Here is a 19,742-nt window from a genome sequence, read left to right on the forward strand (position 1 = left end):
CTCTGCCATGTGGACATGGTATGATCATGCAGGATGCTGATGCACAGTCAGTCAATCTTGTTCCCGTTTGTTAATTTATGTTAATATACAACCCTTTGATTAACATCTCCTTCTCGTTGATCCGTCATTAACACAACGGGATACACCGAGAATGATGATGTGATTGATGGTCAACATGATTAATTCATGGTCCCAGGAAGATGGAATGGTGGAGTCAAGTAAATTAAAAATGGTAAAACGTAAGAGATCCGTGCTTTTCGATGGTAATTTCAATGGGTCTCTTTAGACGATTCATGTGTATAAAAAGCATTGCGGTAGATTGGACTCTCGACTAAACATGTAATCCCCACTCACAGTAACCAAACCGACACTTACTTCATTCAAGAGCATAATCGATTCCAAATTATCAATTCAGCAAGATGAGATTCGCCGTACTATCGTCAATCGCTCTACTCCCCGGTCTACTGGCTCTTCCCACCAATGTCAACCAGCTGAAAATCCGAGACGATCAGACCGATAACATCGCTTCTGCCGTTACCATTACCGAAACCCTGAGTTCAGATTTGCAGACTATCGTCAATCGTATCAGTGAGCTTCTCATCCCTCTCAAATACATGTTAACCAAATATCAACTTACTAACTTTACGTTGACTTGAACGTCTTGTAGAAGCGGACCCTCTGACATCATTATCAGTATACGTCGACAACTCCCATACTACCACATACAACATCCCTTCTGAGCTTTCGAAAGCTTTCGGAACTGCCATCTCCGGTATCGAAAGTTTACCTGATCTACTCAGTTCCAGTGACCCTACTCAAGAACTGTTAGACGATTATGGACCACTAGTCAAAGCTGTGACGCTCAGTGTCTTCTATACCCTGATAGATCTTAAGTTGTTAAGTCAAGACACGATTGGTATATCCATCCCGGGCTATAAGGAGTTTACCAATGATTTTGAGTAAGTGAAACCGTTCTACCGTATCTCAGCCTATCGACTATCTTCAGTCAGAATCGTAGATGTCCTCAAAGTTGATGCCGATTGATCGGACATGATAGTCAACAATCGTTTGAATATACCAAAGCCTTGAATGCTCAGTACACAGGACTCATCGATGAGCTGGCTACCAGGTGAGTTCAACATACAGGGTAAAACATTTTGATTCAACAATCACATGCTGATATATCATTGATCAGTGTCGGTGAAGATACACCATTAGGTCTGGCCCTCCAGGCTATCGGAGGTCAGACATTCTATCTCATCTTCGATCACATTAATGCTTCTTAGGTTGAGTCTTGCTTCTTTCGATCATGGATGTTTACGGATCTATATTCATTCTACTATATGAAGTAGATTATTAATAACGACTCGCCACCGATCATAGATTGGACGCTTTGTATATAAATTCGGTCTTCCTTGATTTAAATGTATAATATACATAATGCCATTTCCTATACTCATACCACCCACCCGAAATTGTACCCAGAAAAACAAACCCCTTCTTACCTCAGACCTCTTTAAGGGTACAAGTCCAAGATGATTTTTCGAAGGTTGGATCTTCCGGGTTTGAACTGATCTTTGAGTCTTGATTCGCTAATATTGAGCTGAGTACAACATGAAGACAATCTCGTCAGCTCATCAAGCATTTGGACGCTGTAGCTTCTTCCCCAACTAGGGTAGATACTGCATGACCATCGCATCACTGTCAGGAGATGATGCATTTCATCTTACCTCATTAGCTAATTCAGAATAGGGCAAACCCTTGTAAGCCAGATCCATGGCTTTTTCCAATAACACTTTCTTAGCTTCGACGGGAAACGCACCGATACCTTTGGAAGGGGAAGCGGAGTCCAACTTCTGCGTAGGTGTAGTTGTGGCTGACTTGGTTTTTAATTGGTAGGAGTAAGTTTAGGTTTCTTGTCCTTAGGTCGGTCTGTGGGTGGGGGAGTAGTCGCTTCGAAGAACGGTTTGGTATCTTCGGTGTCAGAGTCAGAACTGGTGGGTCTCTTGGGCATGGTGAGGTGCTGAAACCGATTCGGATGGTTTGTGATTGATCAGAAAAGGAGTAAGAATGGGTAGAGTCTTTTGGGTTGATTGCGAACATGAAGAACAGAAGAAGAGTAGATGTAGAAGTTACGTTCAATGGAGAATCTCTTTACTGCCCCGTTTGTTGAGCTGTCAACTCACGGGATAAGTAGGTCCTTTGATCATTCTTCCTCATCCGGTTATGGTAATATACAAAATTAAGTTATATGGTGCATGATGGTTACGACCTAGCTTGGATACCATCAGGCCAATCAATCTTGATCGAAACTTCGTGATCCACTCACAGCAATGATCACCTCAGCTCATATTCACAGGCGATGATGTCCGTACGTATCGCTCGCTCTTTCACTATCCACACATCTGCAGAGCTATGGATGCTACCTGTATTCCTTAATAATCCGAAACTCACCTGACATACGTGAGAGTAAGTGAACACATGTCGTCTGCAGTGATCGATGAACATAATGTATCCCCTGATAGAAGGGGTCTGCTCAGTATTTTGATATGTTGCGACAAGATGGAAAAGGGCCGGTGCACAAGGCTCTCATGGAGGTGATCAAGCTCTGATAGCTCCTACAGTAGATAGAAGTTATTCGTTATATTATCTTTTGCCTAAATTGTTTACTTTATGGTTGTACGTATATATAAATGGGAAGATCTAATTATGCAAAAGAAATCTCACATCATTTGGTGCTTGACGACCATCAATTTCAAACGGTATCGTCAATTCCACCAATGGAATAACTATCAAAAAGCATTCATAAGTTAGTTGATGTCTCGATGCTCCTTCCTGTTTCGCCATGAACTAACGCTTTCACAAGTACATCCAGCTTACACTATTCCTATTCCAAATCCTCACTCTCAACGAGCTTCATCTACCCAAACCTCTATCAGTCCTTTTGAACAAGTATATCTGACACAGCGAACCCCACCATGCCACCCAAACGACCTTGTCCAACGTCCGTCGAACTCGAGATCGACCAACTCATCGACGATAACCTCGATATCGATATCAAACCATTCTTCCCTAAGTCCAACTCAGAAATTTCAGAAGAAGATTCACTCAAAGATATCAAACCTAACCCCGTGCATACCTCTACATCATCAGCAGCTAGGAAGAGATCAAAATCCAACACCCAATCCAGTATCAAAACACCGAGATCTACTCCAACGAAATCCACTCTTTCTCCTGTCAGGTCCGAAAACCCCCCTAACGCTGCTAGTGCAAAAGCGAGATTGGCAGAAGTGATCATTGAATCTGGACTGAAAGGGTACGATAGAAACCAAGTTGAACTTGAGGTAAGTTTGACAATCGTGCCACGTAATAAGAGACGAGAGCTGACGTTACGGTAGACCGGTTTGACCAAGAATCAACAAATTGAAATGCTCAAAAAGGGAAGAGGAAGTTTATGGAAAGCCTTATATGGGTTTGCATCTACTCTTTGACCTTTGACCTATCAGATGACTTATTCATAGTGAAGAAAAATTAGATTTTGGTCTGGAAAGAAAGACACCATGGACAAGATGATCGAACTACATGCGTTCATGAATACATCTTACATCGTCCATTGATCATTGATCACATATGTAACAACAATGAATGATTCTTCTATTTTACAAACTCCTTTACTGTATGACGTTGTAAATGACGTTGTAGATATTTTTGTCATTGCCAACATGCTCACAACGAGGAGCCATTTATCTACTATTTCGGTTTATGACCTAGAACACAATCATCAATGTTCATATCCTGGATATAGGGATATGACCAAAAAACGTACCGTCTTCATTCATAAGTGTTTCTTCGTCAACACATTCAATCACCCAGCTGGGAAGTACAATATGTTTCCTCTTTGGTCTACGATGATCACTCACCTCAGCTCATACTCTTTTCCAGTTATCTCGCCGTTACACGGACACTCACAAAGCAGCCTTCTTCACTATCTCAGCGTACCTTCCAGAATCCTCATCATCCATGATGATATGAGTCAGCTTCCTATCGTTGATATCCTTCACGATTTTGCCCCCATTCTCTCGCAATAGCTTTTCAGCTTGTTGTAATCTATGAGATGTCAAACTTTTCAGCTACAGCATTTTAAGCTGATGCGCGACTCACCTTTCTGTGGCTTGAGCAGGAGGTGTTGACGGACCTAAACCATTCTTGGTTGCATTATCAGGAGTATCGATGTAAAATACCAAATGATTGAAGATCTGTGGTCCATGGTCATGTCAGAATCTGATTACGATGTTTCGAATCATCTCAAAGCTTACGCTATCTTCATCATAATTCATAACTGAGGAATCTTCACCCATACCTGCATCCTACGGTCCCATAACAGTCAGCTATAACATCCAAGATGATGGTGAAAGTGTTATCTCACTTCTGCTATATCAACACCTCTGACAGGTAACAACCTCAAGTCTTCCTCGGCATCCGGCGAGGATTCATGACTATCGTTCTCTTCCTCTTCCTTATAACACCACCGTTATGTCAGCTGAAATGACCGACAGGCTATCTAACAAAGACCGACTCACTTTGGACTCGTTGTATCTCTCATCTTCGGTATCACTCTCATCTGGGCTTGCAGCTCTAGACGTAGCTCGAGAGGTAGGTTTAGATGAGTCAGGCGAAGGCGACCTACGCAATCCCCATTCCTCTTCCATTTTCACCTGTTCGACTGTTTTATTGGCTTCATGTTCGTCTTGAGCCATATCGTCTTCTTGATCGTAGTCGTTCTCAACTTTTTCAGCTTCATCCTCTTCTCCGTCCAGACCGACAGATCCACCACGATCACGGACAAGTGTCATCTTGTCAATTTCTTCTAATGTTTTACCGAAGTATCGATCATCTTTAGCTTCTTCAGAGGCGAAAACTAGTAGTCTACATTCAATTTTTGGCTCAGTCTCTCCACCAAAGCTCTGTAGGGACGTAGCTCACTCTTCCAACATGGGTAACGGTCTCCTTCTTTCTATACTCTCAAAAATCCATTGCGGTTTGATCACGCTTACTCCTTTCCGAATTTGAGCACGAACAAGAGGATCTATATGATACATGTCAGCTTCTTGTCATTGGAATACCTACGATCCAGGAAGGTTACTTTTCTCATCAGGCGAAATGACCAAGGCCGACATGTCCGATAATTGAGCTTGAGTAAACTCTCCTCCATGCTTATGGACCAGAGCTTCCAGATCCTGCTTGGGATGCTGAGCGGTGCCTTTCGGTATATCTGTATTCCCAGTCACAAATTAGCAAACATCAGGATAGAACGAGTGACATCGCACCGACAGAATGTAAGTCCACCAAAGATATTGCTTTCGACCTGATCATCTGAGAGTTTCTGCCCTCGAGTGGACGTCATAAGTTGGACTTTCTATTATGATCATAGTCATTAGCTATTGTGTCCACCCAATGAACATCCTAGCTACTTGCCTTCTTGGTGACGACTTTCCTCTTTTTCCTCAACCTAAATCCAGGCAACTTCATTAGCAAGTACTCCGAGAGGTCAAATGAATGTGAGTACTCACGATCCGCCTTCAGCATCTGCATATCGCTTTTTGGGTTTGTTAAGCAGAGCTATGAACTCTGTTGTTTTATTAGCTGACTTCCAAGTTCTGCAATACGACTGATAGCTTACCATCCAAGCTCAACTATCACAGTGGTCAACTATTGCTCTCATAATGATTCAACGGGAATGGTAAACTTACGCAGTTCCACATATCCCTATCTTGACTGTCATCACCTGTAGGATGATCTCTACTGGCTTTATCGAAATAAATATATCGACATCTAGGAAATCGCAGTGTATAGCCACAACCGTAGTTGGCAGCTGAGAATGGATAATTAGCTAGAGGAAACCGATGGCATTGGGAGAAATACTCGCCTGCAGGAACGATCTCGGAAGCTTTGACCTCCACTACGAAGGAGCTGAGGATGACCGAGTAAGCTGATCAGAGTTCGAGGAAACACACGTCAGGCAGCTCACTTTTCAGGCTCAATGTACACATCGGCTAGAATTGCCTGATTAGCTGGAAATGGCTTTATGCGTTGACAGGCAGCTTACGTTTATCATCCAATCCTATCTGACCAAGCTGTAACCACGATGGTGGATTGGTTCTATCAAAGTTCTTCCAATGATTTTTGTGCTTGTTCCTGGCAATGTTCGTGTTAGCTATATGTCCGAAGGACAACCAGAATAGTTACAACTCACAAGATCCACTCATAATCTTCGTAACTCATACCTGACCCGACCGAGCAAAATGTGGAAAATCTGACAGAGTGAGAACCTTCAGTGAGCTTGACTGGTGCTCTTTCAATCGACAGGGCTCGTGAGGAAGATTACTCTGGCTTCGTGCCCGTCCCGTCATCATCCTGCTGCACTCTCAGTCCACAAAGAAGACTGGATATCTTCCCTGTTCTTCCCCCTTTCCCCCACCATCCACCTAGAACCAGAAGATCGAGGTTCTGAAATCTTTGTCAGCTTGATGGAGCACACGACATGCTTTATAGACTAGCTTACTTCTCCCATCTGATCAGAATACCTAAAGGTTATGTACAATGAGTGATATCCTTGTGTCAACGGGAAAAACACAGCTCACTCAGGTTTTACTTTGATCCAATCCGCACCTCTAGAGTTCGTTTGATATATCGCATCGGCCTTCTTCACCACCAGTCCTTCTCCTCTAAATCCAGGCGTCAGCCTTGTTAATCCACAACGAATAGCTGATTTGGGTGAAGTTACCTAGATTCCAAAATTCGTTCCAACATTGCTCTGATATCCTTCCCATTCTTCCCTCTTTCTTCCTCGGCATATTCCAATCTGCCTTTATAATCATCGATATTTTTGAATATTCTATCCGATCTCATCAATCGCTTACGTTCCGATAATCGTTTGTGAGTGAGACATCGATCGTTCAGGTAAAGAATATCAAAGATCTTAACTGTATTTTCACAGTCAGCTCAGGTTTCGTGGAGATTATATTATCAGCAGACTTACAACAAGGCCGAGGCGCGTTCTCATCGTTCACTCGATCTGGCAAATATACATCCCTTCAGCTGATAATAATCTCATCACGGAAAACCAGCTTACCTCCAGCAGCCGTCTTGAGTGTTCCGAAAGCTACATATTTCTCTAAAATAGGGTCCCAGACCAGCATCTCCCCATCCAATATGATGCTGTAAATCATCAATCAGCTAATAGCGAGTTTATCTGCTTAGCTGACTCACTTTCTCACGCCGTCTTGAAAAGCTCCCGCAATATGTTGCGTCAAACTACCTTCCCCTATATGTGCTCCGTATAGGTACGCTGAACCATAAAAAATAAGATCGGATCAGCTGAGAAGGCTTGAAATATGGTAAGCTCTTAGTAACTTACTATAATCTTTGGCTTTTCTCGAACAATAAAACCACTGTGCACCACTACCTCTCATATGTAATTGCATTCTTTCTCCATCCAACTTTTCCTCCATGATAAACTCGGCAGTTGGTCCTCCGATCAATTTGGCTATAGCTTCATGTGAAGAAGAGGGAGACCGATAACATAGTTGAGGAAGGAAAGAACGAAATAATTCGATGTTGGCTTGCTAACTCAGGCGTTAGCGTTTGTCCAATCTTTCCAGGTGAAGTGCATGAACAGACTTACATGTTTTTCCAACCTCTTTTCTGGCTTGTATAAAGTCCAACAGACTCTCTTGAGATCCGAACAAACGTTGAACAAATCTCCAGCATCAGGGTGGAAACACCCGAAAACACCTTTTTCTTTTATAGATATCCTCAAATCTACAAAGGTCAGCTGTTATCGGCGGTAATCATTAGAGACTTGCTAGCTTACCTTTCAGAATGATCCTGATTATCCACTCTTGTTCAGCTGCTGTGCACTGTTGGTTGATCTTTCGCAATATAGGGACGTATTCCTGCCTAAACAAAAATTAAGCTTGATTGTCTCTGCGTCACCTGTAGCTAACTCACTGTTTCAGTCTCCCCTGAGCGAGCTGATCGAGTAATATGTTGACAGCGTCGATAGATAGTTGACCTTGCTCTACGGTCGATCTTGCTGCTATTTCATAGTAGCATACTCTAGCGAAATCACCAGAGTGCGATTCAGCCTGACCGCCCACATCATACATATCAGCTTGTTTACCTCATCGGCGCATCAAGAGTCTAGCTGGGATGATCTGAAGATATAACTCACCTTCCCATCTACAGGCTGCTTCCACTTTATCAATCTCATCGCCGCTTCACTATGTCTATCTAGACCTAACACTTCTATATAGCATTTCGCCAACATTGCTTCTTTCAGGTTATACACTGGTCTTTCCCTATCTCTCTACTGGGCCATTTAGCTATCTATACCTCATTGATATGACAGCTGAGTTTACATCACTTACATCCGGCAGTAGAAGCCTGATCAAAGGATAAAGATCATTTCCCACTTTTATCCTCCATAGATCCATAAACCTACTCAAGATGTCTCTCCTCTTACTTGCTTCCTCGGTTCTCAGCCTGTCCATCATAGTGCACAATAACGAGAAGTGAGGTGTAGGGTGAATATTCACGCAGTCTTCAGGTTTCTCTAATGTCGTCGGGGGTGGTTCTTGAGGTGGTTCAGGCTGAGAAGCTGGTGGTGCGGCGAGACTATCATCATCTGGATCGAGCTGAGAGGAAGTTGGTCCGGGAGGTAAAGGGTGTTTGTGATATCGCGTTCTGTCCATGATGAGACTTTTTCTTGAGCTGGGCAGCCAAGCGCATCGAGTGATGAGGATGCGTTGACGAGATATACTCGGAAGAGGACTGAAGTCAAGTTGGTTGACCATATCGTGTTGTGTGTTCTGTGTTCTGTGTCCTACCTCCACCTTCCCCAGGAACGAAGCATTGTTTACAATCATTACAACAGCAACCAAAGTGGCAGCGAGGTGTGCGTGCAAAGATCGATCAAGGTCATTGACTGGCTTCATTCTGCATATCTGTTGGCGATCAGGGGAGAGGACACATATATAGCATCAAGCCGTATTAGAGCAGTTGCGCTTATAAGATGCGTTCCGATTTCCTTGTTTAGCTTTGTCATTATGAGTTATACATACAGCCATTGAATTGTCCATTGTTACATATCCAGTTCAATATAAATCTTCCAAAGCTCAATGTCATTTCTTGATTATACGTATAAAGTTGCACACAAATGGGACAACTACTTAAGCCAAGTAGTATATATTGTAACACAGATACAACACCGAAGATAGTGATCTATTGGGCTGCCATTCCAGTGAAACACTTGATCCAGAATATCCATCCACCTTGCCTTGTTGCCAATATATGACAGACTGCTATGCATTTGTCTTACAATCAACAGCTAAATATACAACGACTTAAGTGCTTATTATCAGATTATCAGACGACGAGAGGAATTCTATTGTATGACATAATGATTCATTACGAAGATCAACTTGCAATATACCAAACCTAATCCTCTTCCATCTTCTCCTCCGAATCAACCCTTTTCATCTCCTGCGCCTCATCCTCTTCGTCCACCCGACTGTTCTGCAAGCTCAATAATCCCAATCCGCCAAGTTGCTGCTGAGGCTGCTGCTGTTGTTGCTGCAGTTGAACGGCACCATTCCCCGTGAACGTCTTGTTACCCAGACTCGAACTTAGACCGTTGGTACTTCCTATACTCAACGCAGGAGAGGCAGCTCTCGAACGACTGGTCATTGGTCTAGTATACGGATGTTGAGGTCTACCTCCATGTTGAGCATGTCTAGCAGGATGAGAAGCAGAAAGAGATGACAATGACGAGGGGTATAATGGAGCGTGGGAAGGTGATTGAGGGATGGGAATTGCGTTGGTACGAGAGGGTGAAATTGGGAATGGTGAAGAACCCATGAAAGAGGGTGAACTACCTCGAGGACGTTTATAGGGATCGAACCGATCTTCCGCTTGGGCTGTAGTAACAGACATGTAAGCAACAGTTGTCTTTGTTTTGTTTCGTATTTATAAGAGACAGGATACGAGAATAATGTTGTGTTAGACAACAATTACTCACCCTTCCTTTTTCCCGGTCTGACAGTTGCCTGACCACCCTGACTCTCTCTGTACAGCATCAAACCTGGACTTCCCACTCCCATTGTCCCACTGCCACTGGGCGAAGCACCAAGTTCTGCTCTTTCGACTGTCGGACTTCCTAGCGGTGTACCAATCCCATTACCTCCCATACCTAATCCGCCAAACGCAGAGGGGAGTCCGTATCCTGGAGAAGGCACCATCCCTTGACTTTGACCGAAAGATAATCTTGCTGAGCGCGAATTGTTGAAATTCGGTGGAAAAGAATTATTGTTATTTGTAGATGGAGGAGTAGGGAACGGGTTGGCCATTCCTATAGGAACTTGAGGTGGAGTTGATTTACCAGAATTATCATTTGATATACTTCCACCCCCACTCCACATATTTACTGAAGAGGACGAGGATGAACCAGGTCGATCCATATCCATCCCAGCTGCAAAAGCTGTATTCACCGGTTCCTCTTTTCCCTTATTAGTGTTATGGTTATTGTTATTTGTAGAAGTATTGGTGAGAATCTCTTCATCATCGTCATCATCCGATTCTGTATCTGTATCATCATCGAACCTAGCTCTATCCATCCAATTCCTACTTCTTCTCGATAAGCTCGTTGTCCAACTTGTGGATCGTCGATTGGGACCCGTCGAAAATAATATATCATCTTCATTATCATCATCGTCCCCACCAACTTGATCTGGAAATCTGCCTCTAGAACCTTTGTTCATTTTGATGTTATTTCGAGGGGTCAGGGGTAGCTTTGTGGGATGGGATAGAAGGAATTTCTGTAATCTAGCTTCAGATTCAATCTCTTGATCTAAAGGTCTTTCTTCAGATGCTAGAGTCTTGAGTAATGCGTTGGGTAATGGTTTTCCCGTGAATGGTAATGGTTGGATAGGGATGGAAGTAGGTGAAAGTAAATCTAATCCCGATGGATGACTTTGATCTTGATTTTGATCTTCCATCTTTCCCTTTCCTTTACGGAGATTAGATGACGAAAATGATTTCAAATGTGATGGTTGCCACCTCAGAGAAGTTTCTGCCCCTGCACCGGAAGAGGTTGATCCTTGTGCGTCTTCTTCCATATCCATCATCATCATGTTAGATTCCTCCGCTGGCAATTGAGGGGTAGGAGTGATAGGTGGAGTGGAAGTTTTCAGATCTTCGAATGGGATGCTGGGTGCAGAGCTCGTTCGTCTGATTAAAGCATTTGCAAAAGATCCTCCGTGTCCTGCCCATCGTGGTGTAGGTTGCAATGTGTTGGTGTTGAATGGTGGTGTATGAATTGGCGCGGTAGCTGATTTGGAACTTGAGGGATCTTGAAACATGTCTGTATTCATGTTCATTTGTAGTTCGTTCGAATTTGGATTTACTTCGCCCATCGGAGTCGATTCGTCATCTGCTTTTCCACCCGAAGCATCTGATCCAAATGAGAAATTCTGCTGTAAGCTCAACATGGACGGTCGACGAAGTTTCCTGGTGGTGATTGATCCAGCTGACGGAGGGGAAATATCAACCCTCATTCCAAGTGGAATACCACTTCCGCTTCCACTTCCATTTCCTACCTGGTCTCGGATAGTATTTGTAGACGAGGTCGAAGAGATAGAGATGTTCGAATTTGAAGTTGATGTCGAAGGTGATAACCCAAATGCATTGGAGGTAGTAGCGAATCGTATAGGTGCAGGAGGTGTTAAAGGTTGATTTGCATTTTCAGTTATTTTAGAAAACGTTAATCCTGGTCCTAAGAATGGTGAAATCCCTCCTACTCCTCCTCCCGAAGGACCGGTAGATGGTGAACCCATTTCGTTATCTACCATCATTTGGCTGTTATCCCCTTGAGAAGGGTTGGAAGGGATCGGTCGAGGTTGCATCGTTATTGATGAGTTACCCGGAAGGCCGAAAGAAACCGTTAGAGGAAGGTTGATTTTATGTCGTGTCGCAGCGGGAACGAAGAAAGTCAATCATGAACCTTGTAGGTGATGTGATAGAGGTATCATTGTTGTTGCTCTTGTGTGTTATGATATATGGCAGAAATGATGATCGAACAAAGGGTACTGATCTGATCGTTGATCGTTGGGAAAGGGAGGGATAAACCACTAATCGTATACAGATCGCACACAGCTTTCCATTCCTTATTCCTATGGTCAAATGTACTCGATAGAGGTACACCAGTTCCTGATAATGCTACTCTGTGCTCTCTGGTCGCTCTAATCTTGCCAAGAGGTATATGGGTATCTTTTAGGTATAGATTCGATGATATCAGACAGGTTGATGCAATTGATCGAGGACGATTCAATGGGAGTGGTAGTAGGCAGTGAGCAGCTGTCAATATATGATGCTCCGCGCGCCATATGCTGCAGCCAGCTGTGACGTTATTTGACACGTCTGCGAACATCCAGCATTCAACATCCATTCATCAATCCTCAATCATCCATGGTAACGACAGATCATCTCTATAGGATACGGACTAAAGCATAACATAGCAGACACGAGGATAATGCTCAAACAGAAGACATAATCCACCACCAGATCACCAAACATGCCATTCCAACCACCCACTCGACCTCACTCCGCTAATCCAGGTATGAACCCATCCATCTTCCCCAGGACCGTCTCTTCGTCCAGCGTATACAAGCACGATCAGAAACAGCAGAAATCATCGTCGATGTCTTCTTTCGGGAAACATTCAGCTTCTGCAGAAGAATGGGAGGATGCTTGGGATTCTTCGTCGGATAAAGAAGATGATCCTGTTGTAGGTCACGCAGGTGGAGAACAGATGACCAAGAGTAAAACAGTACCTATACCACTCAATGGAAGTAGTAGTAAGAATGGGAGAGTAGAAGAGGGCCTGGTTATTGGAAGTTGGAACTCTAATTCTTATCATCACGTATCACCTCCCAGTCCAATCAAACCCACCACCAGTGGTAGACCGAACTTGCAAACTGCCAAAACGTTTTCGGAAGGTACGATACCTCCTATACCTGGTACGTCCGTTCCCGAGGGACGTCACAATGCTGCAGGTTCAGTACCAAGGTCCAAGCTACCTCCTGGTGGAGCATGGGAGATTGTCGAACAGTCAGAAATCAGAGAACAGGATGAAGAGGATACACGATTACCTGAGCAAGTAGGTAAAGAAGCAGTCAAGGATGATGTAGAGGATATACTGAAGGGTGAGTAACGCTCTATCTTCTCTCAGCTGATACCTCACGTAGGGTACAACTGATTGTTGTTGAGCCTCGTGCTCGTACTTGGAATAGATCCATTACAATTATTATCCAACTTATCTCTCGATACACCCCAAACACCCTCTTCCGCCGAACCATCATCATTCCCCTTCTTAACACCAGGAAGCTCATATCCCCAAACTCCATCTACGGCCTCATCAGTCATACATTCCCCCGAGCAACCCGCCTCGTACTCTGCTTTACCTACTACTCCACGAACCAACACCATATCGTCACTGAAGAAAGAAGGTGGATCCTCGTTGGGTAGACAAAGAAGTGTTCGAACGGAAAGGAAAAGAGAGAAATTTGTTAGAGTGCTAAAAGGACGGAACGAAGCTGTTGAATTGGCCGAGTTGAGGAAGTTGGCTTGGAACGGAGTGCCGGAGGAGGTCAGAGGGGTTGTATGGATGTTGTTATTGGTAAGTTTGCATTTTGGTCGGAGTACAAAAAGAGGAGGGCTATAGAAGAATGTCGATTAAGGAAGTGATCTTGCTGACCACTTTGATGATATTTGCTTGTCTTCAGAATTATCTACCTCTCCCCGTCCAGCCCCGCTTGACGACATTGAATCGCAAGAGAAAAGAATATACTCAACTGGTGGATCAGTATTTCGGAAGAGGGCTATCATCGTTAGATCAGCAGGTGCGTAGTATCATAAATCTATCTCCCTCTCTGTTTCCTTGAACCCCATACAGCTGGACCTCATTCACCGTCTAGCACTTCATATAAGGGAATCTGCTAATTCACCTACGGTTGTTCCTAGATATGGCATCAGATCGAAATAGACGTACCACGGACTAGACCAGGTGTAGCTCTATGGTCGTGTGTTCAGACGCAGAGGGTGAGTCTAATCTCTCCTGCCTCTAGCTAGACCTGAACTGGTCACTTTGAGACGATTAGCTGATGATTTTACGGATACATCAGAGTCTAGAGAGGATATTATACGTTTGGGCCATACGGCATCCCGCATCTGGTTATGTTCAAGGTATAAATGATTTGGTCACACCTTTCTTCCAGGTATTCTTGGGGGCATATATAGGTGAATAACAATTCTCTTAGCCCCATAGCTGTGACGGAGGGATCTGACTTGATTGCATTTTGACAGATACCGATCCAGAATTATTTGATGTTACCCACCTACCTCCGCATGTTCTTCAAGCCATAGAAGCAGACACCTTCTGGTGTCTAACCAAACTGTTAGATGGAATACAGGATCATTATATCTCGCAACAACCTGGTATTCAGAGGTTGGTCAAGAGAATGGGCGAACTGGTAAAGAGAATTGATGGTGAGTGTTCGCTATCCACTCTACTTTCATCGATTACGATTCGGTGGTATATTGCTGATTTTTCTGGCCACTTGTGTAGCTCCCCTAGCAGCACATTTCGAAGATCAAGGTGTGGAATTCATGCAATTTGCTTTTCGATGGATGAATTGTCTGTTAATGAGAGAGATATCCGTGAAATGTACGATTAGGATGTGGGATACTTATCTTGTGAGTATACCTTTTATGATTGACTCGGAAACAAATAGAGGAGATTTTCTATATTATGGCGTTGTATCACTGATTTTGTGCTTCTTTCCTGTCAGGCTGAAGGTGCAGATGCTTTCTCTCAATTCCATTTATACGTTTGCTCAGCATTATTAGTCAAGTATTCGGAAAGGCTGAGGGAAATGGATTTCCAGGTAAGTACTTACGAACCATGCCCAGTCTGCGACATTTTAACCAATGTTCGTTTGCTCTTTCTTGTTAGGAAATGATCATGTTCCTCCAGTGCCTGCCCACTCAATCATGGACGGATCACGAGATCGAGCTGTTACTATCGGAAGCATACGTGCTGAAGATGGTCTGGCAAGGTGCAGAGAATCATTTTGCCAATTTACCTAATGGGAACCAAGGTCAATTCGGTATGCTGGGGAGGTAAGGTGAATCCCACCCAAACTTATCTCGTGTATCGGCATACAGTACACACAATCCATCCTACTCGGATATTGCCTTCTAACCTGAATTTGACTTATAATTCATACATCAGCAGTAGCAATGATAGGTAATATGAATGCATCGTAATCGGCATCTTCCCATCATACTTACAGACGATACGACTATATAATGCATTGGCGCACAGACCTACTCATTCACTTTCCTTTACTCACGGCACAGACCACCTTGTACACATACACGCTGGTTGACTGGACTGGACGATGTATAGCACCATCTCACGCCGCTTGCTCTTGCCTCTTTCCTCTTTCCTCTTTCTTCTTTCCCTTCCAATTTCTTTCATTCCATGTCGCTGTACCACTCACACCTCCTTCCTTTTTTATTCTCAATATCTTACAAGTAATCTGTTGTCCTGTACTCAACGACAACGACGGAGACACCAATATGGCTAGGGGTCCACCGAAACAAGCCTTTGTGAGTTTTGTCTATCAAATTTCCCCTACCTCCGGTGCCACCTACATTCCCCTCGCTCTTCTTCGTAAAATCGGAAGTTGGATCCACTAAGGTCGCAGCAATCGCCTTTCGCTCTTCCGCCACTACAATCGCCTACCCCTCGCACTTCTTACGAAGGAGACGATGAGCTGACTTGATCACCGGATCACACAGAGGCCACCAGCTCCAGTTCAAAGAGCTACCACATCCCAACAAAACGCCTCTCAAAGTCAAGGAACAACTCAAAAGGGTAAAGGGAAGCAAGTTCAAAATCAAGATCAAACGATCGTCACTAAAGAAGACAGTTTCGATATTCTCAAGGTTACTCTCGAGGCTAATATCGGTATTATCTGCTATCTACGGTGAGGTCATGTCTATTTCCGATGCAACAGCTATACAGTACATCTGACAACGCGCAGTAATCTCTTGCCCGAGGAAGATTTCGAATATTTCTACATTTGTGGTTCAAACGCTCCTCCTGCTAAATCGCCCAACGAATTATATCGGTTGACCGCGGAGGAAGCTCGAGCATGGAATGCAAAGCAACAAGCCGAATCTCAATCTCAATCTCAATCTCAGGGTGTCTCGGACGAAGTTAGCGACGTGAGGACTTTCTCTTGGAGAAAAATTAAGGATGATCAAAGGTGGGTGAACAGTATATCATGTAAAATTCAATAATGGAACGGTGTATGCTAAGTTTCAAACATGAATACAGTCGGCAAGGGAAGGCTATATGCCAACTTTTGGTGCGATTGACAGATTATCATTTGGATGCTATGTCTGACTGCTTCTCGCTCTAGTCCGGTGCTGAGGAAGCGATGCGAAAAGGCTACCTTCGAAGCCTTATGCTTATCATTTTTCTCGATGAGGAAGACCCTACAAAGTGAGTGGACTTGCTACCATATAACAACACACAGCACTAACATCTCTTGACGGCACAGCGTCATTGAGACTTATACCTTCAATTTCTTCTACCATGAATCCACTGGTGCTCCATCCATGTCAGTTGAGCATAGTGTCAACCGCGAGCTAGACCAATCCTTGAAAGGTCTCGCTTTGCTGGACAAGAATCGAATGTTGGGAAATCCAATGACTCATCTGGAGGTTCGAAGAATGGTTAAGGTAACTTACATTTTGGTCTGCCCAGAATTTATTTGTGCTTATCTGGTACTGGGTTCATAGGTAACGGCCCATTCGCTGGTCAAGGTTTTACATGGAATGGGAGAACTTCCCAGTGAGCGGACTTTTGCTTAGATGCCAAAGATCTTCTCTGATACCCTGTCACATTCAGAGAAACGATTCGTGGACATCAAGCTTTTCTACAATGACAGCGCCCCAGAGAAGTGAGTACCCTCCACCAGCGATACGACTAGAATCCCCACTCATATGCCTTCAAAACAGCTATGTCGCTCCGAGCTTTGCCGACTCCTCTGAAGAAGTGCTTGTACTGGGAACAAACGATGTAAATAATCCACCGTCTTTGCTGCCATTCCCGGAATTCCAGACCGGCCATCATGGGTAAGTTCCGCAACTGCCACAAGAGCAAATATAGCTAATATTTCGTTACAGGCTGTCCGTCTCTGCGGTGTCTGTCACCGATAGCTTGCCTGAGATCCCTAGGAGAAAGGCAACAGGTCCGGAAGATTATGCCGCCAGATATGCCGAGGATGACCTGGTGAAGGCCAATGTTGAAGAACGAGATGTGCTGTGGGTATGTATCGCTCACTCATAATTCACATGGACTGCACTGACTTAGTTTATTCGATTTGTGTTTTCTTGCAGAACGCTGACATCGTGAGGTTTCTTGAGGTCTGATACTTGATAGCAGGAATGCTATTGCTGATCTTTTTCGATAGACTGCCCACGATCGTATCGCCTACGAGCCAAGCGCTCCAAATGTCTATACAGCATGTATCGATCCTTCCAAGGCAGTTCCTCAAGATCCTTCAGGAGCCTTAAAACAGCCAATAGGAAGGAGGCAAGAGGACGGAACAATCGCCCCGATTGGATCTTCACAATCAGGAAATGGGATTGAGAGAGGACGCCAAAAGAGAAGAGCTTGTGAAGGTGCAAGATACGTATGTGTACAGATGCAAGCTGAGAGATAGTCAATGACGGCTAATCGAGATTATATGACTTAGATTGCCGAGGAAACCCTTCAGATGTCTCAAGCCATGTCTGAGCTTACTCCGACACGGGGTTCCACCAGAGCTTCATCCAGTGTGCTATCACAAGCGAACCACGGAAAGTCAATCGAGGACAGTCTGTTCCAGCAGAACTCGCAATCCTTCACTGGGAATCACTCTCAGGTCTACCTCGATAGCATCGACGAGATTGAAGGTGGGCACACCGACACCCAATCACCTTCGCTGTCAACCCAAAGACTCGCAGTTGCGCTCCATCAGAAAGTCCAACTGAACAAGAGGAAGAGCAGCGATGATGATGATACAGATGAAACTCAAACTCAACCACGGAAACCAAGAGCCCTCAAATCGATTGTCTCGACTGCTATGAAGGATAATGGATACGAAGTCAAAAGTACTGGTAAATCAAGACCAAAACCGAAATCGCAATCGAAACCAAAACCAAAACCGAAACACAAGACAACAGCCAAGCCTAAAACCAAGGCTGCCGCTAAACCACGCTCAAGACAGGCCTCCGCTCGAACATCGGTGAAGGCTAAGAAGACATCTATTGGTAATGGTAATAACAAGATACAGTCCAAAGATAACGATGTGATCGAATGCTACTGTGGCCTCAATGATGAAGAGGGTCACATGATTCTCTGTGATGGATGTGATAAATGGTTTCACGCCACATGCCTGGGGTGAATAACAGATAACATTGTTTGCCAATGCTACAGAAAATCCGCTGACGCTGACACCTTTTAACAGGTTCATCGACGGTTCATCAGCTTCTCAACTGACCGTAAACTGTATCACGTGCGAGATGCGTAACGATAAAAAGCGTCATTGGCCTCAAGAGGACATAGACAAGGCGGTAAGAGAGATGGGTGCCTGGGCCTTATTGAGGTGAGCTATCTGTACCGAAGCTGCTGCTACATTCATTCGGAATCCTGATGATCCGATAGGCAAATAATGCAAGAGCTTCGAACGAGGGGGCAGCTCGGTAAAGATGAGCTGCCGGAAATTCAGAGACAATTTGGTGAGCCATTCCACTCATATAGTATAGAATGTACAGACATTGATGCTGGCTGTCAGGGTGCGAACGAAAAGACGTTGATTTGGTTTTGAGAAAGTTGGAGAATGAAGGTCAGTGTACGAGCGTTTCGAATTCGACTGCAAAAGCTGATTTCCTTGATGAAACAGGCTTGGTAGAGATGTTGGCCGAGGATTCTGGTACGTCCTTCAACAGAGTCCGATCTCGTTGCTTACTCATATATATGACCACAGACGACTCTCAGTCCTCCAATGATTGGACTTGGAAATGGTGCAAGAACGCCAATGCCGTCAATCGATTTGTCGCCTACTTCCAGTACGGGAGGGGTATCGAAGATGAATTATTCGCCGTTAGGAAGTGGCATAAGAGAGTGAGGTTCATTCCCTTGCACGTCGGATGCTATCTTCCGCCTATATTGATCATCTCAATGTTTACTCCCAATTTTAGCCTCAGATCAAAACTGACGCTTCTCAATCTGTCCCTGGCTCCCAAAACGGTGGTTTCCTCGAATCACAATTTCAACGTAGTCGTGTGCACAACTTAAATAATATTAATGCCGACTCCGATAAAGATGCCGATGACGAAGAAGATATTGAGATGTCGAATGATGATACCTCTACAATTGGTCCATCTAAAGCATCATCCCCTTATGAATTACCTTTCTTCAGGAGCAGTAGAGCGGTAAGAGTGGTTGACTGCAGTGATGTCTGGACCGAAAGAGAGGAGGATATGGACGAAGACGGTGCCGACGATGCTTAGCGGAACTGTTTGTTACAAACTGTATATCGTGTTACCTCATACTGCATACCAGTATCGTG

General features: G+C 44.2%; 6 protein-coding genes across 6 annotated transcripts; 4 read left to right on the forward strand and 2 right to left on the reverse strand.

Moving 5' to 3' along the window:
- Positions 1 to 419: 419 nt before the first annotated feature.
- Positions 420 to 1,286, forward strand: L199_000795 (uncharacterized protein; the record flags this gene model as incomplete). Its single annotated transcript, XM_064886554.1, has 4 exons — positions 420 to 588; positions 668 to 959; positions 1,058 to 1,129; positions 1,196 to 1,286. The coding sequence occupies 4 exons, from the start codon at positions 420 to 422 to the stop codon at positions 1,284 to 1,286; spliced, it is 624 nt and encodes a 207-aa protein (XP_064742626.1).
- A 1,692-nt stretch (positions 1,287 to 2,978) lies between these two features.
- Positions 2,979 to 3,491, forward strand: L199_000796 (uncharacterized protein; the record flags this gene model as incomplete). The annotated part of the gene is made up of 2 exons (XM_064886555.1): positions 2,979 to 3,344; positions 3,399 to 3,491. 2 exons carry the CDS (start codon positions 2,979 to 2,981, stop codon positions 3,489 to 3,491), a joined length of 459 nt encoding a protein of 152 aa, XP_064742627.1.
- Positions 3,492 to 3,750: 259 nt separating this feature from the next.
- L199_000797 (uncharacterized protein) lies at positions 3,751 to 8,753 on the reverse strand (the record flags this gene model as incomplete). Its single annotated transcript, XM_064886556.1, has 31 exons — positions 3,751 to 3,767; positions 3,827 to 3,903; positions 3,970 to 4,107; positions 4,162 to 4,256; positions 4,317 to 4,367; positions 4,427 to 4,516; positions 4,581 to 4,926; positions 4,984 to 5,086; positions 5,144 to 5,272; positions 5,332 to 5,412; positions 5,472 to 5,509; positions 5,571 to 5,619; positions 5,681 to 5,693; positions 5,751 to 5,872; positions 5,927 to 5,970; positions 6,029 to 6,053; positions 6,107 to 6,195; positions 6,254 to 6,313; positions 6,386 to 6,507; positions 6,563 to 6,584; positions 6,642 to 6,725; positions 6,785 to 6,983; positions 7,040 to 7,075; positions 7,133 to 7,218; positions 7,270 to 7,348; positions 7,418 to 7,625; positions 7,685 to 7,821; positions 7,874 to 7,959; positions 8,011 to 8,147; positions 8,234 to 8,368; positions 8,430 to 8,753. The coding sequence occupies 31 exons, from the start codon at positions 8,751 to 8,753 to the stop codon at positions 3,751 to 3,753; spliced, it is 3,222 nt and encodes a 1,073-aa protein (XP_064742628.1).
- A 745-nt stretch (positions 8,754 to 9,498) lies between these two features.
- On the reverse strand, positions 9,499 to 11,960 carry L199_000798 (uncharacterized protein; the record flags this gene model as incomplete). The annotated part of the gene is made up of 2 exons (XM_064886557.1): positions 9,499 to 9,977; positions 10,079 to 11,960. 2 exons carry the CDS (start codon positions 11,958 to 11,960, stop codon positions 9,499 to 9,501), a joined length of 2,361 nt encoding a protein of 786 aa, XP_064742629.1.
- A 668-nt stretch (positions 11,961 to 12,628) lies between these two features.
- On the forward strand, positions 12,629 to 15,238 carry L199_000799 (uncharacterized protein; the record flags this gene model as incomplete). The annotated part of the gene is made up of 9 exons (XM_064886558.1): positions 12,629 to 13,259; positions 13,347 to 13,732; positions 13,839 to 13,955; positions 14,077 to 14,154; positions 14,238 to 14,352; positions 14,419 to 14,601; positions 14,681 to 14,808; positions 14,904 to 14,999; positions 15,068 to 15,238. 9 exons carry the CDS (start codon positions 12,629 to 12,631, stop codon positions 15,236 to 15,238), a joined length of 1,905 nt encoding a protein of 634 aa, XP_064742630.1.
- A 458-nt stretch (positions 15,239 to 15,696) lies between these two features.
- L199_000800 (uncharacterized protein) lies at positions 15,697 to 19,683 on the forward strand (the record flags this gene model as incomplete). The annotated part of the gene is made up of 18 exons (XM_064886559.1): positions 15,697 to 15,726; positions 15,919 to 16,106; positions 16,164 to 16,388; positions 16,460 to 16,490; positions 16,545 to 16,627; positions 16,686 to 16,866; positions 16,927 to 16,978; positions 17,036 to 17,087; positions 17,146 to 17,262; positions 17,314 to 17,455; positions 17,601 to 17,822; positions 17,886 to 18,571; positions 18,639 to 18,776; positions 18,836 to 18,909; positions 18,966 to 19,016; positions 19,074 to 19,103; positions 19,158 to 19,294; positions 19,372 to 19,683. 18 exons carry the CDS (start codon positions 15,697 to 15,699, stop codon positions 19,681 to 19,683), a joined length of 2,751 nt encoding a protein of 916 aa, XP_064742631.1.
- Between the last annotated feature and the right edge of the window lie 59 nt (positions 19,684 to 19,742).

The sequence above is a fragment of the Kwoniella botswanensis genome, chromosome 1, assembly GCF_036426115.1.
Source record: "Kwoniella botswanensis chromosome 1, complete sequence".
Classification (NCBI taxonomy): domain Eukaryota; kingdom Fungi; phylum Basidiomycota; class Tremellomycetes; order Tremellales; family Cryptococcaceae; genus Kwoniella; species Kwoniella botswanensis.